This window comes from Furipterus horrens, unplaced genomic scaffold (assembly GCF_987537825.1).
Source record: "Furipterus horrens unplaced genomic scaffold, mFurHor1.1.pri manual_scaffold_7, whole genome shotgun sequence".
Classification (NCBI taxonomy): domain Eukaryota; kingdom Metazoa; phylum Chordata; class Mammalia; order Chiroptera; family Furipteridae; genus Furipterus; species Furipterus horrens.
This window is the reverse complement of record NW_028327177.1, coordinates 141,281,606-141,308,689: the sequence shown is the minus strand read 5'-3', so window position 1 is coordinate 141,308,689 and position 27,084 is coordinate 141,281,606. Positions and strand designations below refer to the sequence as shown.

Below are 27,084 nucleotides of genomic sequence, written 5' to 3'. Positions count from 1 at the left end.
CCCTGGCCAGGTGGCTCAGTTGGTTGGAGTGTCGTCCATACTCCAAAAAGTTTGCAGTTTGATCCTCGGTTGGGGCACATATGTAGGTTGCAGGTTCGATCCCCTCTTGGGGTGTGTATGGGAGGCAACTGATAAATGTTTCTCTCTTATATCTATGTTTTTCTCTCTTTCTCTTCTTCTCTAAAATCAGTAAACAAATCCTCAGGTGAGGACTTAAAAATAATAATTAAACAAATCTGTACATAGGCAGGGGTCATCATCTGTCCTCTGAGAAGCTACATGATTTCCATGGTGACAGCTGCAGGGGGTGTTGAAATCCTGATTGAGACCTGGAGTCCAGTGTTCTTTGGTACTTAGACTTTAAACGTCTTCCTACTGCTTGACAGTTATATATAATGTTTATTTTATCTTCTCATGAAACTATTTTGCTTTTGTTGTGATTTTTCACACTCCAGTTGAAAGCAGTCAGAGCAGAGCAGGGTGCGGTGCAGAGAGAACAGCTGCTAGAACCAGAGGGTGGGCGGGTTCTGTGGGGGGAGCTGGACGAAGCTTTAAACCTGAGTCGGAAGAGGTGGAGTCTGAAGAGAAAGAAAAACCAAGTTTGTGTATGTAGTGGTTCTTGACCTTCCCCACCCATCCATGGCCATAAGGACACAAGAGGCTTAGTTATGGTGCAGACAAGCTTATTTACTAACCCCCAGGGTGTTAAGTCCAGGGGATGCTAGCAGCCATTTTCATACTTTCTGATCTTAGGACCACTTTGGGAACCCCAAAGAGCTTTGTTTTTGTGTTATATCTAGTGATACCTACCATATGAGAAATTAAAATGGAGAAAATAGGAAATTATTTATTTATGAATTTATTTAAAAATAATATGAACCCATTGCATGTTATTTTTTATGAAGAATTTCCAACATAAAGCCAGATGATTTCAGCAAGTTTTAAAAACATCTGGTTTAATACCTCCTGTTTGCTTCTATATCCAGTGTTGTGTGACATCACGCATGAGAGTCTCCAGAAAGCTCCACTGTACACCCTTGTGAGATAATGGCAGTGGGAGAGGGGAACAGTATCTTACTGTTACTAGGAAAGTAGTTTTTATATCACAGGGCCTTCTGAAAGGGTCCCAGAGACCCCCAGTGGTTCCCTGACCCACTCTGAGAACCACCGTTTTACGGTATTACAGTAGGCTGTTATGTTTACTTTGAGAACTTTGCTTAAATGGTGATGAAAGCTCAAAAGATAACAAGATTATAAATACATTTTGGACTGGGAAATCTTTATATGGATTAATAAGAAAATTAAATATGTTTGGAATATGTCTTTTAAAAGTTTATTTTAAAAAATAAAATTAAATACCTGTTTCTCGTTAGAATATATAAAACCTTATATAAAGAGAAAAGAAAATTATTCTTAGTCACTGTTAATTTCTTCATGGCCTTCTTTTCTATAACGTATGTAAATGTACATAATTGAAATTATAGTTTTTAATTATGCTAATCTTTTTAATGAAATATTTCAGTATATAGAAAGGCACAGAGAATAATCAAACCAGTCTGTACCCGGGGTTGGCATGTGGCTACACTTGCTGCTTTCTGAGTTCCGTTACATTTTCTGTCTCCCCCCACCCCTCTCCCAGCCCAGTGACAGTCTTCTGAGTCTGGGGTGTGTTCTCTGCATTCATGTATTTGTGCTATACATTTGTGTGGCTGCATAAACAGTAATATCGTTCTCTTTTGTATGCTTTTAAGTTATATAAATATTATCCTATATGCATCTTTTGCAGATTTTTTTCTCCCTTAATGTCTTTGAGGTTTATACATGTTGATATTTATTTGAACTCTTGTATTTCTATCTGCAGTTTATTCTCTTGATGGACATTTCATGTATGGTGATGGTTTTTATTTTTATTTTTTTATCAAAGGAATGGTTCCACGAACCTCCTTTTGGAGTCTCCAGAGGATGTGATGTGTACAATCTGGGTTAAAGGGTGTCTGGGTTTCATCTCTGTTGGATCTTAAGGGCTTGGAGAATGATCATGCCACTTTCTCCTCCCATTAGCAGTGTATGGGAGTTTTTATTTCTCTGCCTTCTTGCCAGTACTTAATACTGTCCCATTTTAAATTTTATATCTAATTCTGTTGCATGAATGTTGTATTTTGAGCCTTCCCCTCATCCTTTAATAAGCATTCTTTAAAAACAGTTGTCAATGCCTGCAGGACAGTTTATCATATGAGTGTATCATAACTAACAATGTATTCGTGTTGTCCAGGTAGATTTTCTAATTCTTTTGCTATTTTAAATGATGTGATAATGGGCATTTTAATACATAGATACTTGTTTTTATGTCTAATGATTCCTTAGGACAGATTCCAAGAGCTGAAATTCCTGGGCATTTTAAGAACCTTGTTTCATAGTTCCAGATTATTTTCTAAACAGAGTGTGTCCTATTGATAATTTCTACCCCCACCAAAAGTTTGAGAGCGTTCATCTCTACATTGTTACCAGCATTGGGGATTATCCTTTGTTTTTAATCTTAGCAGTTTGATAGGTGAAAATTTCATTCCCATGTTTTTTCCAAGTAATGTCACAGTGACTTACAAATCCTGTTTATATTGTGGCTAGGGACAGAGCCACACAGGTGGTGGTCCTGATCCGTTCTCACTCTCTCCTCTTTTTTTTTTTTTTTTAAACTCTGTGTTTCTTGTGGCTGTCTCCTGTTTCCCTTTGATTAATTCTTCTTCTTGTCCAGGAATGACACTGTGCGCTTTGCTTTGGACGTCCTGGCTATTCTTACTGTTGTGCCAAAAATCCAGCTCCAGCTGGCAGAGCCCGTAGATGTGCTGGACGAGGCTGGCTCCACCGTCTCCACTGTAGGTAGGTTACGCGCTGCCACTTTTGTCCTTGCTTGGTCTGGGTTTGTTTTCCTTTGCCAGTGTGGTTGTGGTTACGTACCTGACCTAAGTAGAAAGAGCAGAAGGTGGTAGGGGAGGGTAGCTTGTCTGTCCCGTCTAAGTAATGCCATACAGCTCCACACAATGGATTCATGTTAGAGAACTCGGGTTTTCTGAGTGGTACAGGCATTTCTGCTATAACAGTGTATGTGCGCTCCTGAAAACCTTGTACTCTGCAGTCTTGCGGTGTAAAGAAGGTTTATAGGAAACATGGTGGGGACAGATAGTAAAAAACTTAAGCAAACTTTATAATCTAAGCCCTAGTAAAACTAGTAATTGGCAGGCAGCTCAGAATGGATAGAAGCAATCATACACACAAACCAAAGGAAAATATACTCTGTTTGAAAATACACTTTATTAAGAGCAGGGCTGATGAGGGCTGCTGCTCACGCGGGCTTGGGAAGCAGTGTGACTGGCCGTGGGGCCTTGGGGGCACTGCTCTGGGCGGAGAGCCAGGCCCCGCTGCCTGTGTCTTAACTTCCCTCATCTACGGCAGGGAGGTCCCTGCCACCCTGGAGCAGCCAGACTGAGGGGTTTTTCTCTCCTATTGATGGTTTCAACCTAGTCCCGCTGTTTTTTGTGCTCCTTACCTAAGAAAGATTGCACATTAACCTTGGTGACTGCCACACACTACTGACATCATCCCCTGTTTAACAACTGTATATGCGGTATTGCGTCATATACAAAGACACATTATAGAGGAACTGACTGTATTTTATATAGACAATTCCTTGTACGTTTTTTTAAAAAGTGTGAAACAAAATGAATAGAACTTTAAATTTTGACTCTGAGACAATCGTTGAAATTGGCCATGAGTTTTACGAGGGATCATGTAAGTGTTTTGCTTCCCCCCTAACAGGAATCAGCATTATTTTGGGCGTGGCTGAGGGTGAGTTCTTCATCCACGACGCTGAAATTCAGAAGTCAGCGCTGCAGATTATCATCAACTGTGTGTGCGGTCCGGACAACCGGATTTCCAGCATCGGCAAGTTCATCTCTGGGACACCCCGAAGGAAGCTGCCCCAGACGCCCAAGAGCAGCGAGCACACCCTGGCCAAGATGTGGAACGTGGTGCAGTCCAACAACGGCATCAAGGTGCTCCTGTCCTTGCTGTCCGTCAAGACGCCCATCACGGACGCGGACCAGATCCGGGCGCTGGCCTGCAAGGCGCTGGTGGGCCTGTCGCGGAGCGGCGCCGTGCGGCAGATCGTCAGCAAGCTGCCCCTGTTCAGCGGCTGCCAGCTGCAGCAGCTCATGAAGGAGCCCGTGCTGCAGGACAAGCGCAGCGAGCACGTGCGCTTCTGCAAGCGCGCCGCCGAGCTCATCGAGCGCGTGTCGGGCAAGCCGCTGCTCGTGGGCGCCGACGTGTCCCTGGCGCGGCTGCAGAAGGCCGATGTCGTCGCCCAGTCGCGGATCTCCTTCCCCGAGAAGGAGCTGCTCCTGCTGATACGGAACCACCTCATTTCGAAAGGGCTTGGGGAGACGGCAACCGTGCTGACCAAGGAGGCCGACCTGCCCATGACGGCCGCCTCCCACTCTTCCGCCTTCACCCCGGTTGTGGCCGCCACTGCCGCCTCCCCCGTCTCTCTGCCCCGAACCCCTCGCATCGCCAACGGCATTGCAGCGCGCCTGGGCAGCCACGTGGCCGTGGGTGCCGCTGCCCCTCCTGCCCCCGCCGCCCACCCTCAGCCGCGGCCCGCCCAGGGCTCACTAGCCGTGCCGGGCCCCTCGTACGCAGGCAGCTCCCCTTTGATTGGTAGGATCAGTTTTATCAGAGAGAGACCGTCACCCTGCAATGGCAGGAAGATCAGAGTGTTACGGCAGAAGTCGGACCATGGCGCCTACAGCCAAAGCCCAGCCATAAAAAAGCAGCTGGACAGACACCTTCCCTCCCCGCCTACGCTGGACAGCATCATCACGGAGTATCTCAGAGAGCAGCACGCGCGCTGCAAGAACCCAGTCGCCACCTGCCCCCCCTTCTCTCTCTTTACTCCTCACCAGTGTCCTGAGCCGAAACAGAGGCGGCAGGCGCCCATAAACTTTACCTCGAGGCTGAACCGCAGGGCGGCGTTCCCCAAGTATGGTGGGGTGGATGGCGGGTGCTTTGACAGGCACCTTATCTTCAGCAGGTAAGGAGAGGCCGCCTCGCTCCCTGGGGATTGGAATGATCTGGGCCTTATCGGCATACAGTGATTAGTCCGGAAAACCCTTTATTGGCCTAAAATTGTAGAGACTGTCAGTTTGTGCGAAGAGCTGAACAATGCGACTGTACCCCCTTTTGTCGGCCATGGGTTCCTTGTGTGGTTGTTGGCAACATTCTGATATAATACTGTAGTCCTTATCACAACTGGTGTGTTTTCTAGAAGCCATGGAACATGCTGTCTCTAGCCTCCCCAGCTTGTTTCTGTGCTGGTCCAAGTTGTCTCCTATTTTGGTCCTTACAGATCTTACGTAAACATCGTGGAATTACGGGTTTCAGACATGGGAATTTTAGTTATTGTATAAACTTGTGGGTGGAGGTCCTTTTCTCTCGTTTAAAATGAAAAGGAACAACTAAAGGTCATGCGATGTGTTGGAAGAAGGTATTTAAAACATAAATGCTCTATGTTTTTTTCTTTTATCATTCTAGCAAAGTGTTCTTTTTCTGAGTCCCCGCACGTTCTTGGTCTCTGATTCCCTCCACCCCGCCCGCCTCTCTCTCTGGCTTAGGTTCCGTCCTATCTCTGTGTTCCGGGAAGCCAATGAGGACGAGAGCGGCTTCACCTGCTGTGCGTTCTCGGCCCGGGAGCGCTTCCTGATGCTCGGCACCTGCACCGGGCAGCTGAAGCTCTACAATGTGTTCAGTGGACAGGAGGAGGCCAGCTACAACTGTCACAACTCAGCCATCACACACCTCGAACCTTCCAGGGTATGGGACCCATCCTAGGCTGTTCTCAGTCGTTCTTTTAAGACGGGCTGGTGAACTGCAGCCCCTTTGGCTGGCTGGCTGCCTTTGTTTGCACATCGAGTTTTATTGGAACAGAGCCATGCTCATGTAATTTTATGTATTGTCTGTGGCTGCTGCTGTGCTCCAACGACATAGTGGAGTAGTTGCAACCATGTGGCCCGCAGAGCCTAAAGTATTTATCTGGCCTTTTAAGTAAGTTTGCCAGCTCCTTTTCTAAGACCTGGAAGTGTCTGTCTATCTGTGTATATGTAAGTGTGTGTGTGTGTGTGAGATATATAAATGACATGTGTCATTTAATTTGCCTTAGTTGAAAACTGAGATTACCAACTATGATCATAAAAATTTTCTATTTACTCAGAAGTCTAAAAACTGAATTTTTAGGAAAATAAGCATTACATGATTCCAGTGGGTCATAGTTTATTAGTACTATTTTGTAGATGGAATTGATATTACCACTTTGCTATTCCAAAAAGTCAGAACTGTTAATATGACAAGGGTAATTTTCCTGATTTTAGAGTAAGGGAGGCTTACCCTTTATTTGGTTTTCTATTTGAAAAATCTTTACAAGTCCTAGTTTCAGTTGACTGATTATTTCAAGACTGAGGAATATGGCCAAATATTACAAAATAAGGAATCACCTTGATATCTTTCCAATTTTTTTTTTCTTCTCCTTACCTTTGGAGCTGTTGCATTTTATGTTACTAGTTCAGGAGGATTTAATATTCTCTTTTTTTAAAAAAGATTTTATTTATTTATTTTTAGAGAGAGAGGAAGGGAGGAAGAAAGAGAGGGAGATAAGCATCAATGTGTGGTTGCCTCTCGCATGCCCCCAACTGGGGACCTGGCTCACAACCCAGGCACGTGCCCTGACTGGGAATCGAACCGGCAACCCTTTGGTTCACAGGTCGGCGCTCAATCCACTGAGCCACACCAGCCAGGGCTTTAATATTATCTTAAACTTAGTTATTTTTTAGGACAGTACAGGTGCATTTAAATCCTAACAGCTTCTGACCATTTCTTACTTTCTGGTATTTTTTCTCTTTTCTTTATTATTCAACAATGTCTTTTAAGCTTATATTTTTAAAATGCTAATGGCAATAATGATGTCTATATTTATATAAACATATGGTTACCCACCTTCTTCTTTTAGGATGGGTCCTTGCTTCTGACATCTGCTACTTGGAGCCAGCCTCTGTCTGCACTTTGGGGAATGAAATCAGTATTTGATATGAAGTGCGTATCTTTTACAGCTTAGTCTCTGTTTTACAGTCTGTCTAGTTATACCCGCCTTCCTCTGGTTCTCGGACTCAGAACCTTTCAGGAAGAGAGAAACACTGTGGCTCATGTCTTATCTTAATTTCTAGATATTCTTACCAGATATGTACATTTCCACCATAGAGCAGACCCTTCACTAATCCAGAATGGCATGCATGTTTATTTCCTCATGTGACCCGTGACAGCCACACTCTGCTGGGGCATATTTCAGAAGCACATGTGCTTCATTAGCCATTTCTTTACCCAAGTAATTCCTGTTAATTATTATGGATTTGCTTAGGTGGAGGGAATTTTAATCTTAAGTGTACAGTCTTTTCCTCTTTGGGAATCAAGAATCTTGAAGTGAGCATAGTTGGGCAAGAGCCTGAGGATCCCCTTCATTATCGGTCACTGAGTGTGTCCTGAGGGGCCGGCGTCATTGGAGTACATGCTTCTGTTTGTCTGCAGGCATTCCTTCACAGAAGACCACTATGTCGAGTTCAGTAAGCACTCTCAGGATCGGGTCATAGGCACAAAAGGAGACATTGCCCACGTAAGTACTGGATCTGCTGCTTTCAAATTAATGGTGCCTAGTTGTTCATACGGAAATCTTCTACATAACGTGAGGATGTGAGTCCTGGGGGCAACCAGAAATTACTCACCGACTTTCTTTCTGGTTAGAATCTAGAAGTGTAATGAAGTGGTTCTAAGCTCCCTGGGAAAAATGTAAAAGGAATGAACAGGAACTCAGTCTGGCAGTTTGAGAAAGATGTCAATAACATAGCAGATACTTTAAAATTCTAAGTTTTAGATGAAAAAGTCTCTATGGAGCCTCATTGGAGAGACAATTAGTAAAGAAGCAAAGATATAGTATATCAAGTGGTAAGTGCTGTGGAGAACAGAAAGCAGGGTGGGAGGTAAGAGAGCGCTTGTTAGTGGTGTGGGTACTTTGTTTTACTGGGGGTGGGTGGTGACTGGATAATGCTTACGTAACATATTGAAGGGCGTATGGGTGCCGTGCAGATAGCGGGGGGAAGAGTGTCCTACAAGGGATGTCTAGGGAGTAAGCTCTTACTTGGGAGGAGGGGGAGAGAGGGGAGGGAAGAGTCGGGTTAGTGGAGGCATGTTGTGGAGTATCTTGCAGACTGTTGTTAGGACCTTTGGCTTTACCTCTGAGTTGGGTGAAGATGCTGGAGGGTGAGCAGAGGACCCATGACTGGATTTAAAGTTCCTGGAAGTGTGAGTCTGGTTTCTGTGAGAGTAGCAAGAGCAGGCTCTCCAGGTAGGAGGGTGTTGTGCCAGGTGACCTGTGAGAGCTACAGTGGTGATGGGCCCAGGTGGGCATGGTAGAGGCACTGGCACGTGATGGGGCTGGGCCCTGGGGTTTGAACACATGAAGTCTGTGATTCTTTTAGACACTCAAGTAGGGAATGGCCAGATGAACATACAAATTAGGAGGTGAGGGGGAGATGTCTGGAATAGCATATATAAATATAGGAGTTGTCCATGTGTTGATGGTATTTAGAGCCATGAACCTGGAGTAGGTCCTTAAGGAAGCTAGAGCAGTGTCTGACAGTCGGGGCGCGTGCCAGTATTTAGACGTTGCACGTGAGGGGAGCTTGGGAAGGAGAGCCGAGAGTGGCCAGGAAGGCGGCACGAGACCCAGAAGAAGGATGTGCCCTTGAAGATGTTGGAAGGCTCTTGAGAAAGGTTTGATCATTTGGGTCAGAAACTGCTGATGAGTTGCGTGAGAGGAGAATTGAGAGGTGACTTTTGATTGAACAACGTGGCGGTCGTCGTTAGCTATGTCGGGAGCTGGTCCCATGTAGGTCTCTGTGGGGAAGGACCCGACGGGAGAGGGTTCGTGGGGAGCGGCCGGCGAGGGGCGGGCGGCACTGAGCAGAGACGGGCCTTCTGAGGCGTTTTGCTGAAAAAGAAAGTTGGGGGGCAGGGTAGTAGCTTGAAGTGTGGGATAGGGGCGGTGACGGGTTTCTCCCAAACTTTTGAAAATGTTAAAATATATAGAAGAGTTGAAAGAATAGTACATACACCTACCAGCTAGATTCATCAATTTAATGATTTTCCATATTTTCTTTCTGTGTAATTGTGTGTGTTTTTCTGAATAATTTGAAAGTAGGTTGCAAGCATCATGGCATTTTATTCCTGTCTTATGGCATGTATATCCTATTGTAAGGACATTTAGTACATAATTACGCTCTTGTCAAATTTAAGAAAATCTATAGGAATTCCCAAATATCTGATATCCATTCCATACTCAGTTTTCCCGATTGTTCCTGCTATGTTTGGTTTCAAATGTTTTTGTTTTTTTCTGAACCAGGATCCAGCCAGGATTCACATGTTGCATTTGGTTGTTATGTCTCACTAATGTTTTAGAGCCGAGAACCATTTCTCCAGTTTTCATGACATTGACTTTTGAAGAGACCAGGCTAGTTATCTTGTCCCATGGTCTGGATTTGTTCGATTGTTTCCTTGTGGTGTCTTCTTATTTGTTCTTATATTAAAGGAGGATTTTAAAAAAAGGGCGGCAATATTCCAGCCTGTCTGTAAGCCGATGGGAAAGGCCCGGTCTCTGCGGGGTCTGTGTGCCGTGGACGCTGGGGCCGCTAGTAGTGCAGGGCCGGGACGTGGACGCTGGGCGACTGAGGGGAAGGCGTTGCACTGGTGCCTGTTGTCATAGGGACCTGAGAGTCGTCTGTGGGAAATGGGCGTTAGTCCGTGTGGAGAAGTTCTCAGTTCCAGTCTTAGAAAGCCTTCGTTTCCTGAGGGGGGCGGGAGAAGAGAGGTTTCTTCTTCCTCCTGCGGACCCCCTTCTTGTTTTCCTGCCGTGAACCCTTCAGGCGTGAATGGGAGCCAGAGCACTGAGCTTTGCTGGGGGTGTGGTCTTCCTGTTTTCCAGTTCTTTTCCAGTATTAGGACTTTTGTAATTTTGATGGGCTTTGGAAAACATGGGGGGGGTATTTTACACAGCTTCTCTTTGAGTTTGTCAACGAATAGATTGGTCTGATTTTTCTCTTCCCACCCCTTCTTCTCTAAAGATTTATGATATTCAGACTGGCAACAAGCTGTTGACTCTGTTTAACCCAGATCTTGCCAACAACTACAAGAGGAACTGTGCCACCTTTAATCCTACAGACGATCTTGTCTTAAATGATGGCGTCCTCTGGGATGTCCGCTCTGCACAGGCCATCCACAAGTTTGACAAGTTCAACATGAACATCAGTGGCGTTTTCCATCCGAACGGGCTGGAGATCATCATCAATACTGAGATTGTATCCTTTATGCCTGCGCCTTACTTTCCACTTGCCTGGTTTGTGAGACAGGAGTGATTTATTTTTCTGTCACTATCTGTTTCAAGTATCTACACGGTTTGCACACAGGCCGTCATCCGGTGCCTCTCCTTTGGGTTGAAGTGCTAGTCACTCTCCTGGGGATCATGTCAGTGTTGACTTTCACGAGCATGTTTTCTTTGTGTTGGAAAACTGACCACATCCTGCCTTCTGTTTCCCCAAGTATTGAACTGACTTTTATCTGTCTTCAGAAGGATTTTACTTTGCTCTACAGAAGTCAGTCACTAGGCGTGAGAGTAAAATGAAGTTCTGCTCTTGAGAGGAAGGAAACTCAAGCAGCTTTTGTGTATGTGAGGGTACCAGAGGGGGTTTTTAGAGACGTTGCTGAATCACATGCTTTTATTTACCATGATCTCGCTGACTTGTACAACTAATACCCGGTGGGCGGGCGGGGATATTTCAGAATTTTCCCCAGGAGGTTAGAGAAGTTTCGTGTAAAATAGTTTTTTTTAAATAAGATAAAATGAAGTAGTTTTTCTTGACCACGCCCCTCCTAGTGGGACCTTCGCACTTTCCATCTTTTACACACAGTTCCTGCTCTGGATCAGTGTCGCGTGGTGTTCAACCATACAGGGACCGTGATGTATGGAGGTGATAAGCTCTCACTCTTGTTACTTCCTTTGTGGAAAGTGCTTGCAAATGTGCATTGGAAAGCATTTGAAAGTTATAGCGTAAAAGATAAAATGATATATGAATGGCAACAAAAGAGAAGAAGAAAATAATGTTGATTTAGGGCTTTGAACATAAGGAAATCTTGTAGAGAAAGAAATCTCATGCAGTGATTTCCCATGTGTGTCATATGAACTTAAAAAGCTCTGCATGTGTTGTCTTGTGATGTGGTAAGTCTTCACCCTGTTAACACCTGTTGGGAGCTAGGGGAGAGGCTAAGGACGTGGTTTGCTGAAGTAGTCGGGGTATGCTAGGGGACACTTGGGAACAGGGCATGTTTTGATTCTAATAGTATTTCACTTCCCTTCCCCCTTTCTCCTCCCTTTCCCCCCAACTAGCTATGTTACAGGCAGATGATGAAGACGATTTAATGGAAGAGAGGATGAAAAGCCCTTTCGGGTCTTCCTTCCGAACATTTAATGCAACCGACTACAAACCTATAGGTAGGCACGAAGGGGCAGACGTGGTCACCTGACATGTTTGGTGTTTCTTGTTAACAATATCCCTTTTCTGAGAGGACTGTCATTTTTCATGGAGAAGCAGAGGAGTTATGGAAATATTTATGAACAACCACCTTGAATTCTGTTAGAGGAAAAGATGATTTTAAGGTCTCAACAATAGTCCAACCCCAGGTTTTGTCACATTGTTTTCCAGCCACCATTGACGTGAAGCGGAACATCTTCGACCTGTGCACTGACACCAAAGACTGCTACCTGGCTGTCATCGAGGTAAAGGGGGCGAGCAGAACCCTGATGCTCTGTTGTGGGGTCAGGGTCACTTTGCCACAGGCGTTTGGTTTGACATAAGGTCTGTTATATGTAGTTCATGCGTTCCTGATGGTAGATTATCAGTAACCTCATTTGATGGAGTTTGAGAGATATATAGTATAAGGGAAGTAAGAAAATGGCACTGTACAGTAGTGTGGAGAGTCTTGTCTCCTATTATCCTTGACTAATGTTATTCCTTTTTAAATTTTATTTTGTTAATTGTTTTTAATCCTCACCCAAGGGTATGTTTTTTAATTTGAGAGAGAGAGGAAGGTGGGGAGAGAGAGAGAGAAAGAGACACATTGATGGCTCTGACCACTGTGGCTCAGCGGGTGGGGTGTCATCCTGCAAACCAAAAGGTCGCTGGTTCGATTCCCAGTCAGGGCACATATCTAGGTTGCAGGTTTGGTCCCCAGTTGGGGCACACGTGAGAGGCAACTGATGGATGTTTCTCTCTCACATTGGTGTTTCTCTTCCTCTCTTTCTCTTTTCCTTCCCCTCCCTCTAAAAATAAATAGTCTTCACTAAAAAGTAAAAAAAGAGAGAGACAGAAACATCAGTGTGAGAGAAACATCGACTGGTTGCCTCCTGTAGATGGCTCGACCTGGGATTGAACGAGGATTAAAAACCTAGGCATGTGCCCTGACCAGGGATCGAACCTGGAACCTTTTGGTGTGTGCGGGACGACACCCCGGCCAACTGAGCCTCGCAGCCAGGGCCAGTCACCCCTTTTTTAGAGGCGCTGAGGTCTCTGGCCAGAGCAAGACAGGTTTGTTCCAAGGAGGGGGCTGTCTCGTGTGCCTGTTCCTCACCGGCCACGCCCTCTCACCCTGGTTTTCTTTCTCTTTCCTAGGCATGGCATTTTCAGAGTTTGGGGTAGCTACAGGGCCCAGGTGCATGGGGACCAGTCAGAGCTGGGGCGTGGCTGCCGTGGGCCTTCTGAAGACTGACTGCTCCTGTGGGCTGGGTGTTCTCTTTCAGAACCAGAGCAGCATCGATGCTCTTAACATGGACACCGTGTGCAGGCTGTACGAAGTGGGCAGGCAGCGTCTGGCAGAGGATGAAGATGAAGAGGAGGACCAGGTCAGTGCTCTCCGAGGGTTCTTGCTGCTGAACGGTCTTACAGAGGTCACGCTCTGCTTTTTGCTACCCGGGTTATCAAAGAACAGCCTTTGCTGCCTGTTGGCCTGCTGCAAAGGCCTGTCATGTACCCCCGATCGCTGGGCGTCAGGAGAAGGCAGCTTTTGTTATTACAAAACTTGAACCAGTACCTGATGGTCCTGTGAGTTCCATTGTAAGTTAATTTGTAGGGCAATTTTGCTTTAGAAGTTTCTCTGAGCTCGCCCTGGGCCCCGGGCCCCGGCTGACTTCAGGGCACACAGCGTCCGTGCTCCCAGTGTCCGTGCGGACAGAAGGGACACCGCTGGGGTCGGAGGAACGGCGGCGCCGTCTCACAGCTCCGGTCTGCGTTTCCTCCGCTCTGTGGAGTGTCTGTTTGCAGAATAATAGTGTAGTGCTTATAGGTACGGAGAGTTTTATGCTTCTGAAAAATTAAACATTGATGAAATCTGAGTAGGTAGTTTCATGTCCCACAGAGCGTTAGCTTTTCCTTTTCATGGGGGATTTTAACTTAGGGCCTTATTATGCTAGGCCGTCCCCTGTGTGGTGTGTCAGGATCGGTTCTGAAGCGTTTCGGTCACTCTTTCCAGTTTGCTGGGCTCGTAACCACATTCTTTTTCCAAGCTTGCACTCTGGGCCAGATGCTCTCTGTAATCTGAGAGATACTTATTGCTGGGTGAGTAATACAAAGCCGAACGTGAGGGACCAGGTTTTACCGTGTTGTTGGAGATGCCAAAGCGGATAAATGTCTTCTGTTCCAGAGCATGGGTTCATTTTCTGATTTTTCCCTTCCACTGTGGCAGTGCTTGGGTTGGTGCTCTGTCTCCTGGTTAAGGGCACGGAGCTGCTCTGGGTGAGGAGCGGGCCACCCGGGTGCGAGGAAGCCCACGCGCCTCTGCTCGCCCTGCCGTGGGTCTCGCCCTCCTCCCTCCTCGGTGCATCGCGCTCGCTGCTTAGGGCTGGGGCAGAACGGCCTGTCGGCGCCCTGCCCAAGTAGCCTGTACTTAATTAAGATTAAAAAAAATTTTTTTAAACCCGCAGGTTTTGAAAATGGTGATTTGATAAGTATTTTTTGGCTGAAGTCCAACACTGTGGTTGCTGACCGTGTTTTCCTCTGACAGGGACTGGCCGGCACTGAGCAGGGCGTGCTGTTTCATGCATGTGAGGTCTCAGTGTGCGCGCTGCTATTGGGCTCCGCGGGGGTGACCCTCTGGTCTGTCCCCCAGTCGCTGGGCACCCAGTCACCTGCGGGCACAGCGCTGAAGCGCAGAGACTCACCTGCGAGGCCTGGGGGTGTTCGCCTGCTCCCCGCTGTCTGTCATGGAGTGTTCCGACTGGCGGAGCGCGCGTGTATGAGTGCTCAGAAAGGACGCGCCATCCCCAGGAGTGGGTGTCTGAGCATGGCGGCAGAGGAGACTCTTCTGTGTGCGTGGGGAATCTGAGCAGGGCCTTCCTCACGGCCGTGCGTCCGGGGCTGCCCTCTGGGGTGCGCCCTCCCAGGGAGGGGCGCTGCCTGGCTCCGCCTGGCCTCTCCCCTCAGACTCAGATGGGTGTCCTCGTGGGGATACCATGAAAAGATGATTTTATGAAGCCCGTACGGAAAATGACATCCTCAGTACAATAATCTTTGTTTTTTCCTGAATAGACTTTATTTTAGAGAGCAGCTTTAGGCCCGCAGCAAACTCAAGCAAACGCGCAGGCATCCCCCACACATGCCCCCTTCCCACTGCCGAGCCCCCCATCAGGAGCACCCCACACCAGAGCGTGCGCTTTTCCAGCTGCCGGATCGCCGTGGGGTCCTCTGGGCTCCCCGTGCTCATGCCCCTCCTCCGACTGCGGCGATCACTGATCTTTTTACTGTTTCCATAGTGTTTGCCTTCTCCAGAATGGCATATATTTGGACTTTTACAGTAGGTAGCCTTTTCAGATTGGCTTCTTCCGTTTACCGCCGTGTATTTAAGTTTGTCCCGTGTCTCTTCCGGGCTGGGAAGCCCATTTCATCTGAGTGCTGAATCCCGTCCCGTTGTCTGGGGGGGCCGCGGTTCGCTTATCCGCTCACCCATGGAAGAGCCCCTTGGCTGCAGTTTTGAATAATCTTGGCAATTAAGTGCTGGCATAATTTTTAAAAAGACGTTGATTATAGTTGACATGCACTGTTAGTTTCAGGTGCACAGCATAGTAATTCAGCATTCATCTGCCTTACAGAGCGGTCACCGTCAGTCTGCAGCGTCTGTCACCGTGCGTACTTAGGGTGATATTGACCGTACTCCCTGTGCTGTTCGTTACATTTTGTGGCTTCTAAGATTTGTTACTGGAAATTGGTATTTCTTAATCCCTTTCTGCCTGTCATTCCACCCTCCTCCCCTCTGGCAACCACCGGTCTGTTCTCTGTATCTGTGAGCTCACTTCTGTTTTGTTGTGTGTTTTAGGTTTCCCCTGTGAGTGAGATCAGATGGGGCTCGTCTCTCTTTGCTGACTTATCTCACTGAACATAATGCTCTCCAGGTCCATCTGTGTTGTCGCCTCAGCAAGATTCATTCTTGTTCATGGCTGAGTAACGTTCCATCGTGTGCACGTACCACATCTTCTTTCCCCAGTCACTGAACAATAGACATGGAGGCCGTTCCCACACCCTGGCTGTTATAAGTGACGTTGCAGTGAGCGTGGGGCTGCACATACCTGAACCGGCGCTCTCGTTTTCTTCAGATAAGCGCCCAGAAGTGGGCTTGCTGGGTCCTGCGGCAGCTCTGCCTCTAACGTGCTGAGGAGCTGCCGGGCTGTTTTTCATAGTGGCCACATCAGTGTGCAGTCCCATCAGCAGTGCGCGAGCGCGCCCTGTTCTGTATGCCCTCGCTGTCTCTGATGAGACCCATCCTGACAGGTGTGAGGTGGCACCTCGTGTGGTTTGGATTTGCATCTCCCTTATCAACGATGCTGAGCATCTTTTCCTGTTTCTGTTGGCCGTCTCTGTGTGTTAATTGGCGAAATGTCTGTTCAAGTGCTCTTCCTAGTTTTTAATTGGATTATTTTTTGATGATGAGTTGTATGAGTTCTTAATATATTTTGAATATTAAGATACATCATTTTTGCTGTATACCTTCTCCCATTCAATAGGTTGCCTTTTTGTTTTCAGGGTTTCCTTCACTGTGCAAAAGCTCAGTTTGATGCAGTCCGTCCTGTTTATTTTTCCTTTTGTTGCCTGGTACATATCGAAAAAATCTTGCCAAGACCAGTGCCGGAAAGTTTACTGCCTATGTTTTCTTCTAGGAGTTTAATGGTTTCAGGCTTTGCACTTAAGTTTTTGATGCATTTTGAGTTCATTTTTGTGTATGATGTAAGAAAGTGATCCAGCTTCATTCTGAGGCTGCCTCGGTCCAGTTTCCCCAGCATCGTTGGTGAAGAGTCGGGGGCTCTGCGTTCCGTTCCGTCGATCTGTGTGTCTGTTTCTGAGCTAGTACCAGGCTGTTTCATTCTGTAGCTTCGTAGTAGAGTTTCAGACCAGGAAGCAGGATGCTTCCAACTTTGTCCTGCTTTCTCAAGATTACTTTGGCTAGTCAAGATCTTTTGTGTTTTCATATAAATTTTGGGATTATTTGTTCAGTGAAAGAGGCCATTGATGAATCTGGTGAAGGGTTTATTATGTTTAGGTTTTTTAAAAAAACAACTCTCAGTGTCATTGATCTTTAATTTTACATTTTGGTTTCTATTTCATTTATTTCTGCTCTCATCTTCATTATTCCCTCCCTCCGCTCACTTTCGGCTTTGTTTGCTCTTCTTTTTCCAGCTCCTCAGGGTGTCAGGTTAGGTTGCCTTCTTGTTTCTTGAGGTGGACCTGTGCCTCTTGTTACAGTCTTTGCTTTATTTTGTCTCTGTTGCTACCGAGCCTGTCTTCTGGGACCGTTTGCATGAAATCTCTTCATCTCTTCACTCCAGTCTGTGTCTCTTTTGGTCTGAAGTGAGTGTCTTTTAGGCAGCACTGGTATGAGTCTTTTTTCATCCATGTGGCCACAGTTGTCTGTACCTAGATCCTTCAGTCCATTTACATTTAAAGTAATTGTGGATGGATTTGTAATTATTGCCATTTTATTAACTGTTTTGGGGGTGTTTTTGTAGTCCTTTCTATTCCTTTCTTCTCTTGCTTTCTTTTCTTGTACATTGATGACTTTCTTAGTGATGTGTTTTTGAAAATTTTGTGTATCACGGGTTTTTGGTTTGTTGTTACCATGAGATTCATATATAACAAGCTGTGTTTATAGCAGTCTGTTTTAAGTTGATTTTTGCTGCAGTCAGAATGCATTCAGAAAGCACCAGTTACTCCTCATCCCTTCCACGTTTGTTTTTGCCATATTTTACATCTTTGTGTGTGCCCCTTAGTTTATTACTTAGTTACACATGCCCTGATTACATTGGTCGTTTAACCTTTGTACTGGCTTATGATTGGTTGACCCATATTTACTCTGTGTGTGCCTTCATCAGTGAGATTTCTTCTTTCCTATGTATATTTTTTATTTTTGGCCTTTTCTGAGTAAAGAAGTCCCTTTAACATTTCTGGTAGTGCAGGTTTAGTGGGGACCAACTCGTTTAGCTTTTGCTTGTGCGGGAAGCTCTTTTTCTCTCTAGTTCTGAATGAAAATCGTGCCAGGGTAGAGTCCCCTTGGTTGCAGGTTTTCTCCCATTCTTCCCTTCTGGCCTACACAGTTTTTTCTGAAAAATCATCTAGTAGTCTAATGTGGGATCATTGTATGTAACTAGCTGCTTTTTTTCATATTAATTATGGTGGGCCTCTTTGAGTTCATTTTTTTGGGGACTCTGTTTGCTTTCTCGGGTTAGGGAAGTATTCAGCTATTATTTCTTTAAATAGGTTTCTGTTCCTTTCTGTCTTCCTTCTGGCACCCCTATGATTTGGATGTTGGCACGTTGGCTATTGTCCCAGAGGTCCCTTAAACTGTCCTCATTTCTGAAATTTCTTTTTCCTTTGTGCTGTTCTGACTGGGTGATTTCCACTGCCTTGTCTTCCAGCTCATTGACTTGTTTTTCTGCATCGCCCAGTGTGCTGTTCGTTCTCTCCAGTGTATTTTCATTTCAGTTCCTGTAATCTTCAGTTCCAATTTTTTAAAAATGTTTTCTATCTCTTTGTTGAAGTTCATTTATTCTCCCAAGTTCGTTGAGCATTTTTATAACCAAGCTTTTTATCTGGTAGATGGATTGTCTCTATTTCACTTAGTTCTTTTTCTGAAGAGTTTTGCTTGAAAACAGTTCTCTCTCTTCTCGTTTTGGTTCTCTCCATGTTTCTGTGAAGTAGGTGACACAGCAGCCTCTCTTGGTCTTGAAGGAGTGGCCTTGGATGGGCGCTTTCCTTTTGTAGACCGCATGGGCCAGGTGTCTTTGGCAGGCCAGCTGGAGTGGGCATGGACCACCGGGAGAGCTGGGGAGAGCTGTGTGGAGCCTGCTTTGGGGGGCCGGTTGGGGCCAGAGCGCGTCAGGGCTGTAGGAGTCCCCTTGGGCAAGCCTCACCGAGGTCATGCTGTAGTCCCGGGGTCAAGCTGGGGTGCTGCTGTGGCCTGAGGCCTGGGGCACGCTGGGCTGGCTTTGGCCAGGTGGCTAGCGTGCCTGTATCACACGCCTGCCCGTGCGATCAGGTTGCAGAGGGAGCACAGCCAGTGGTTGCTTTCTGGTGTCTCCGACACTGGAGGGAGTTCCCGCAATGCCCCTCCTGTCCGGCACACGCTCCGGGATAAACTGGTTTCCCTCCTGTGTAGTCCTGCCCTTTAAACCTCTGGTTCTTGTGCGGTGCATGCAGGTCCCTCAGCGGCCCCCCCGCACTGCGGGCGTGTGCGTCGGAGGTGGGGTCCCACCGCACCGCGTCTCTGTCTCTCCTGCCATTTCTGTGTGATCTCCTGTTCGCTGTGCAGTCTGTTCAGTCGGCCCTGGGTCTTTCATGGGGAACCGCGCTGCCTGGAGGTGCCGATTCCAGGCGTTTGTGGGAGGAGGCGAGTTCAGGGTGTTCCCTCACTGCCACCTTTGCCTAGGAGCTGCGCTGCCATAATTCTGCGTGTCCTCCTTGCTCAGGGGTCACGTTCCTCTGCTCTGTACTGTTCCAGTTTTAGTGTCTGTGCTGCCTCGGCGAGCCCTGCGGTGGCATAATTTTGTGTAGTTTTTGCAATTAGGACTAAAGCTCCTGTAGACCTTTTTGTGCAGGCTTTTGTGTGGACATGTTTTCAACTCCTCTGAGCAGTAAATGCCAAGGAGCGCTGCCGCTGGATTGGGTGGCGAGTGTGGCCGTGCCCGTTAGCACTCCCGCCGTCGGGTCGGCGGGGGGCACTCCCTTGGCTCACGGCCTCGCGGGCGTGTGCGGTACGTGTTCTGGATTGTGACCATTTTGATAGGTGTGTAGTGCTATCACCTTTATTTATTTAATTGAAAATTAAGACATTTATTCCTTTAGCTGTACTCTTCTATATAATCAAAATGCATGGTTTAAGATTTTTCTTTTAACTAGAAAGGAATTTGTCTTGGTTTTTACCAGCCTGCAGCAGATGTTTTCTGGAAGACCCCCTCCTGGGGGCTGCTGCCAGACTGAGAGGCACCTCTCTGTCGCCGTCCCTTCTGGGTCCCCCCCTTACATCAGGGAGCTGCTTTTCAGCGAAAGGCTCTCTCATTTTTGTTTTAATTTGTATTTCCCTGATGACATATGATATGTTTATTTGCCACCTGTGTGTCTTTGGTGAGGTGTCTGTTAAAGCCTTTTGCCCCTTGTTTAATTGAGTTACTTGTGTTTTTATTAAGTTCTAAGAGTTCTTTGAATATTTTTGCTAACAGTCCTTCACCTGATATTTCATTTGCAAATATTTCCCTAGTCTGTGGCTTGCTTTCTCTCTCTCGTCACAATGTCTTTGCAGAGCCAAAGTTTTTATTTTAATGAAACCCAGCGTATCAATTATTTTTTTTTATAGATTGTGCTTTGAGGTTGCACCTAAAACGTTATCATCAAACCCAAGGTCTTCTCCAGTTTTCTCCTAAGTTATTTTCTAGGAGTTCTGTAATTTTGCGTATTACATTTATGTCAAGGATCCATTTTGTGAAGGGTATAAGGTCTGTGTTTAGGTTTTATTTTTGCATGTAGATGTCCATCTGTTACAGCACTGTTTGTGGACGATACTTTTTTCCATGGTCTTGCCTGTGCTCCTTTGTCAAAGAGACTCTATTTATGTGGGTCTTCTGTGGACTCCCCGTTCTGTCCCATTGATCTGCTCGTCTCCGTCACTTCACTGTCTGCATCACTGTGTCTCCAGCTTTGTCCTTCTCTTCCGATAACGTGTTGGTTATTCTGTGTGTTCTGCCCCCCGTAAAACTTTGTGATCAGGTTGTTGATGTCCACAGAGTAACTTGCTCAGATTTTGAATGGGATTGTGTTACTCTATAGATCAGGTTAGGCAGAGCTGACACCCTGGCGTGCTGAGAGTCTTCCTGTCCCCAAACTGGGAAGGCTGTCCTTTCATTTAGTTCTTTGATTTCTTTCATCAGAGTTTTGTGGTTTTCTTCATGTAGATCTTGTACATATTTTGTTAGGTTTATACCCAAGTATTTCAATTTTATGGGTGGTAATGTAAACGATACTGTGGTTTCAATTTTATCTTCCACTTGTTTATTGCTAGTATAGAGGAAAGACTGCGAATTAACGTAGTATCCGCAACCCTGTTAGAATTGCCTAATAGTTCCAGAAGGTGGTTTTTTTTTTTTTTTTTTGGTCAGTTCTTTTGGATTTTTATACATAATTATGTCATCTTCAAAAAAGTCAGTTTTCTTTTTTCCCAATCTGTATACCTTTTATTTCCATTTCTTGTCTTACTGCATTAGTAGGGCTTATGATGTTGAAAAGGAGTCACCTTGATCTTAGCAGGAGAGGTTTGAGTTTATTATCATTAACTATGATGTTACCTCTGTTTTTTGTAGGTGTTCTTTATCTAGTTGAAGAAGTTCCCTTCCATTCCTATTTTGCTGAGAGTTTTTAATTGTGGATGTTGGGTTTTGTTGGTCTTTTTCTGCATCACTTATATTATCATAGTTTTTCTAATTTAATCTGCTAAAGGAATGAATTACATTAGTTGATTTTTAAAATGTGAATGAGCCTAACGCAGCTGGCATACTTCCTACTTGGCTGTGGTGTATCGCCTTTTTACGTATTGTGGACTTCGGTAGCACCATTACGTAAGTTTCAGCTTCCGTTACAGAGTTGTTAACGCTCTGTAATACCTCATCCCTGCAGTGCGCTGTGTGCTCACCGCCCAGAGGTGGGTTTCCTCTGTCACCGTACATTTGGCCCCCACTCCCCTCTTCTCCCTCCCCACCCCCTCCCTCTGGGAACCACCACGCTGTTGTCTGGGTCTGCGAGTTTGTTTGTTGCTTTTTGTTTTATATCCCACAGAGGAGTGAAGTGATGGTTTTTGTCTTTTTCTGTCTGACTTATTTTACTTTGATGTGCTAAATTTTCGTTGAGGATTTTTACATCTATGTTCATGAGAGACGTTGGTCTGCAGTTTTCATTTCTTGTAATATCTTTTTCTAATATTTTTTTAAGGCTAATGCTGACCTCATAAAATAAACTAGGAAGTACTTTACCTGTTTCTGTCTTCAGAAAGAATTGTAGAGAATCTCTACAATCTTGATATAATTTTTATTATAAATGTTTGGTAAAATTCAGCAATGAACCCATGTGGGGCCTGGTGCTTTCTGCTTTGGAAGGTTATTAATTATTGATTCAATTTTTTTAATAGGTTATCAAATTTGTGGGCATGGAGTTGCTCATTAATATTTTTATATTAATGTTTTAATGTCCATGGGACCTGTGGTGATGTTTTTCTCTTTTTCATATCTGATACTAGTTATTTGTAATCTTCTTTCTTTTTTTCTTAATTAGCCTGGCCAGAGGTTTGTCAATTTTATTGAACTTTTCAAAGAATTGGCTTTTGGCTTCATTGATTTTTCTCTATTTTCTGTCTCCAGTTTCATTGATTTCTTCTCTTATTTCTCTTTACTTTTCTGCTTTCTTTGGATTTAATCTGCTCTTCTTTCTCTAGTTCCGAACCTAAGATGGAAGCTTAGGTGGTTGGTGTTGGGTCCTTTTTAATGTACGCATTTAATGCTATAAACTTCCTTCTCTGTGTTGCTTTAGCTGCAGTCCCCCAAGTTTTTATAAGTTGTGTTTATTTTTATTTAGTTCACAGCACTTTTTAATTTGAGATTTCTTTTTCGATCCATGTGTTATTTATAAGTGTATTGTTTGGGGATTTTCTAGCTACTTTTCAATGACTGCTTTCTAGTTTAATTCCATTGTGTGCTGAGAGCAGACACTGTATGATTCCTAGTCTTTGAAATTTGTTAGGCTGTGTTTTATGACCGAGAATGTGGTCTATTTGGTGAATGTTCTGTGTGAGCTTGAGAGCATGCGTCTTCAGCTGCTGGGCAGGTAGCTTGCAGACAGATGCGTACGCAGTTGGTCGCAGGCGCTGGCGAGTTCAGCTGTGTCTGGTTTTGACAGAGGGGTGTTTAAGGCTCCAGTTTTGATAGCGGACTCACTTATTTCTCCTCGTAGTTCTATCAGGTTTGGCCTTACAGATTTTTATGCTCAGTTGTTAGGCACAGACATGTTAAGGATTATTATGTCTTTGAGAATTGACCCCCCCCCTTATCATTATTTAATGCCCTTTTTAACTTATAACTTTATAACTTTCCTCCCTCTAAAGTGTGTTGTCTGAAATTAACAGCTACCCCCACTTTCTTTTGATGCATGTTAGCATGGTTTATCATTCTCCACCCACTTGTTTTTAATCTACATGTGTCTATATTTAATGTAACTTTCTTGTAGACAACGTATATAGTTGTCTTTTTCTTGATCCATTCTGATGTCTGATTTCAATTGATGCATTTGGGACATTGGCACGCAGAGTGGTAACTGGTGTAATTGGGGTCATGTCCACCATGTCTGTTACCGTTTTCTACTGGTTGCCCTTGTTCTCCGTTCCTGCTTTTGTTTTCTGCTCTTTCTGCTTCTGGTGGTTTTCACTGAGCAGCTGGTAGAACGCCGCTCTCCTTCGTTCGCCTGTCGGTTACGCTTCCTCACTTTCTTAGTGGCAGCCCTCGGACTTGCCGTGTACACTGTAAGCAGTGGGGGCTCATTCTCCTCTCCCAGTCTGCCTCTCCACGGGAACGCAAGTTACTGTGATGGGAGTAACCCCAGCTCCTCCCTCCTGCCCCCTCTTTCACTGCTGTCACTCATCTCACTTACACATGAGAACACTCACACTCACACTCATATATTGAACACATTGTTTCCGTTTGCTCTTATTTTGAATGAACAGATCAATTAAGAATAAAACATAATTTCATTCTGTCTGGGCTTCCGACACCGATGCAGGAAGGAGAGAGGCTTCCTTGGCTCGGACAGTTCGGGTCAACAGGGCCCTGGTGCGAGGCCTCCGGGCTTCCCGGCTGGGGTACGTGGGTGTGCGGGGCCCACGGGCGTGCGGGCAAGGGAGCATCGCTTCTGTTCCTCAGGGTCCAGGCACATTTCATGACAAAGCGGTACCACGTACGGTTGTCTGGCGCTTTCGTTGGGAGGCCGTCCATCTGACACTGGTTTTCCCCCTGAGCCCTTGGTGTTCTGACTTTTGATTTAGAGATGTTAGTGGGATAAAACTGTGTCTATTTCCGAACGTTTCCTCGGTCCTCTTGGTTCACAGGTCTTCCTAGGAGTTCAGTCATGTTGTGCTGAATTGGCTGTCTGCATCGTATTTGTCCCACCACTTCTTCCTGTGCCTTTTTTTTTAAACTCACTTTCCTTTGTGTGCTTCACCTGATTTTAAAACTAGAGCCTTCATTTTCATGAGTCATTTGCTATTTAAAGTTTTGTCCTAGTCTGGATATCTGCTCTCAGGGCTTCTCATGTGTCCCAGGTGCGACTTAAATGGCTCAGGGATGCAGGCACCTGTGGTCACCACCTTTGAATTTGCCTTTTCGCCTCAGCAAAATAAACTCAGGAGCCTGGCATCTGATGAAATGGGCCAGTGTAAGGTGCTTGTGTAGATGGCTGCTATTTACTTACCTTAAAAGCTTCATTGAGATATACTGTACATACCATAAAGCGGTTGTCTCCCCTTGTGTTTAAGTAAGTTTGGAGATTAAGGAGGAGTGGAGAGTGCCGTTACTTTGTTGTACGAAGGTGTCCAGTGTGTGTGACAGCCGTATTTGGTTCCTGGGCTGCCGGGCTGCCGCCTCCAGGCATCTGGTGGGAGCGGAGATAAGCCAGTCACTTACCAAAGCTCTTATCACCCACTGGAAGTTGGGCATCTGTTGCTTTTAAAAATCAATTCAGTCACCTTTAATGTTGGTTTTTAGGAGAATTACAGAACCAAAGATTAGTAATTGATCATTGTTCCTAGATTTTGAAAAGCCAATACTTTTTAACTAATTATAGCTAACTTTAAATTTGTATTAAGAAACAAGGGTATAAATGCACTTTTTTCCTCCACTCCCACTTGGAATCTGGGGGACACTGTGCACTGTGCTTCCTGTGTGTGTCCCCCACTGCTAGGAGCTCTTACTGACCCCACGTCTGCTGTAGGCCTGGTCACTGATGCCTGGACGGCTTTTTTCTCTCCTAAAAAGTTCAAAATGTATGTGAATTTTTCCCCTCTTTTTTATTTTTAGAGAGACGGGAAGGGAGGGAGAAAGAGAGGGAGAGAAACATTGATGTGGGAGAGAAACATCAATTTGTTGCCTCTCGCACGCCCCTAACTGGGGACCTGGCCCAACACCCAGGCCTGTGCCCTGACCAGGAACCAAACTGGTGACTTTTCGGTTCACAAGCAGACGCTCAATCCACTGGGTCATACCAGCCAGGGCCAAAATGTATGTGAATTAAATTCTGCCATTGAGGAGAGAAAAACATAAGCACTTATGGCTCTGAAATGAACCTGTAGCTTATTTTAAGAATAGTTAACACCAGGAACAAGTGTCAACGGAAGGAAAAGCAGTTGTTTAAATTTTACAAAATATGACATGTTGAAATATCGAGATAGTTAAGTAGGCTCTGGTTTGAATTACATAAAAAATAATGTTACTCTGCTATCTTGTTTTTTGATTCACTGTTTTTAATCCTCACTCAAGGACATAACTCTGATTTTAGAGAGAGGGGGGAAGGGGGAGGGACAGGAACGTCAGTCCGCCGCCTCCGCAACCCACGCATGTGCCTTGACTGGGAATTGACCCTGCGACCTTTTGGTTTACCTGACGATGCTCTGAGTCACACCATCCTGGGCTAGGTTCACTTCTTGAAGTATGACCAGAGGTGTGGTTTTCTAAGAGATTGGTTATATTTTTGAAGTGAATATAGGCTAAAAGCTATTTATGTTGAACAATAGACACATATTCAAGAAGAGTTTTGAATGATTTAGAAGCAAATGCTGCACTGATTTAAATGATGATACTGTTTAAGTCCTAGAGAATAAGACAGTGTGATTGTAGCAGAGGTCAGTGGTGATGCCTGGATTCATGTTTTAGGTTCTCTCATGGGGAGTCTGTGGATGGGGTACCTGTTGTTATAGGAAAGTAGAAGTTAGTACTAGAAGGTACTTCAGAGGTGATCTTGAGCTCCCTGGTTCTTCATTAGGGGTGCATTTCACCATTCCTGGAGAACCTTTCCGGAGGTCCACCCGTGTGAGCTTCATTTGTAAACATCAGTTCTGTGTACCTGAGTGGGATTTAGGCATGTGTCTGTATTTTGGAAACCATTTTCTCCAGGTGATTCTGCTGGTCCCACCTGAGTAGGAGCCACTGACTTAATTAAATCACCTAATTTACCAAGAAATTGGGACTCAGAGAAGTTGACATTAGATAGATGTTCAGTAAATGGTCATTGCTTCTGTTGTAATTCTGTCACAAGGGCAGCGTTATGGAGCTTCTGGAAGGGATAAGACCAGAGGGAGCTGCAGAGACTGCGGACGGCAGGAGGGGGAATGGGGTGAGTGCTGTGGAGACTGGAGAGGGAGTCCTGGGGACCCCAGCTTCATGGGAAACAGCAGGTAACTGGGTGTTTAGCCATAGAAATGGGAGAAGTAAAATATACTGGAGATTTCACCTGCTGAACTGGAGACGTGTGGAGAAGGTAGGTAGGTTTTAGGTGGGCTTTGAGTCTAGTTTTAGAATTAAAGTGTTTTAATGTTTTCTGTTTAGGTTGGGCTTGTTCTGTCTTGACTTGATTAGGTCGATGTATTAAATTTATATTTTATTATTGCAAAAATTAGAATCTTTTCCTGCTGGCAAGGCTGACTGTTGATGTTTGAGCAGGAGGGTAAGTGACTGAACGTTGGTTACATTTATTTGGAAACACCTCTTACCCTTATCAAAGCAAAGAGGTGCCATGTCCTCTCTTGCTTGAAGGGAAATAATCTGGATACTAGTGCAAAGCTGAAGTCTGTGACAAATGCCAGAATGTGTCAGGGTACCTAGAGCCAAGTATTTTGATTTCTGGTGGAGCTCCTGCCTTTGGGACATTCTCTTAAGAATGAAAGTCGGGACAGCGTCTCTAGCATAGTGTTGTCTGTGGTTTGTCACGGAAAGTGGAGTCACCTGCTCTGTTCTGTACGGCGAGGGGTTGTTGGGCGGTTTGATTGTTGGAAGCTCATGGTAGCGCCGTTCTAGGGTTACCCCTGTCCTCGGGCATGTTGAGGGCAAGAACTTGAAGGGCTTAGGAGCTGATGAGTCGGCAGCTGTTTTCTTCCTGTTTTGTTGGGCAGAACAGGTAGGTTCCAGGTGCAGGGCCGCTGTCCCAGTGCCTCGTTTGATTTCACTTAGTTTAGCTGATGCAGGACAGAGAAGAGCCCCCTTGAGGTTGTTAGTCAGGAACCTAGAACGTTGGTGGCACAGACTGCTGCAAAGCACACTTTCTGTTCCTTTGGATAAGAGCTGCGTGACTAGGAGTGCCTCTGTGAGCGGTCGCCCTCGCCTGC

General features: G+C 45.5%; 1 protein-coding gene across 1 annotated transcript in view; it reads left to right on the top strand.

Annotated features, from left to right (window-relative positions):
* Positions 1 to 27,084, top strand: part of DCAF1 (DDB1 and CUL4 associated factor 1) — a 60,707-nt gene that overhangs the window by 28,922 nt on the left and 4,701 nt on the right. The window contains exons 13-22 of the mRNA XM_090284835.1: positions 2,753 to 2,877; positions 3,814 to 5,083; positions 5,664 to 5,862; positions 7,052 to 7,134; positions 7,624 to 7,708; positions 10,212 to 10,445; positions 11,021 to 11,114; positions 11,531 to 11,635; positions 11,847 to 11,920; positions 12,941 to 13,042. Of these exons, the coding sequence (XP_090140961.1) occupies positions 2,753 to 2,877; positions 3,814 to 5,083; positions 5,664 to 5,862; positions 7,052 to 7,134; positions 7,624 to 7,708; positions 10,212 to 10,445; positions 11,021 to 11,114; positions 11,531 to 11,635; positions 11,847 to 11,920; positions 12,941 to 13,042 (2,371 nt within the window). The remainder of the gene's footprint in view (positions 1 to 2,752; positions 2,878 to 3,813; positions 5,084 to 5,663; positions 5,863 to 7,051; positions 7,135 to 7,623; positions 7,709 to 10,211; positions 10,446 to 11,020; positions 11,115 to 11,530; positions 11,636 to 11,846; positions 11,921 to 12,940; positions 13,043 to 27,084) is intronic.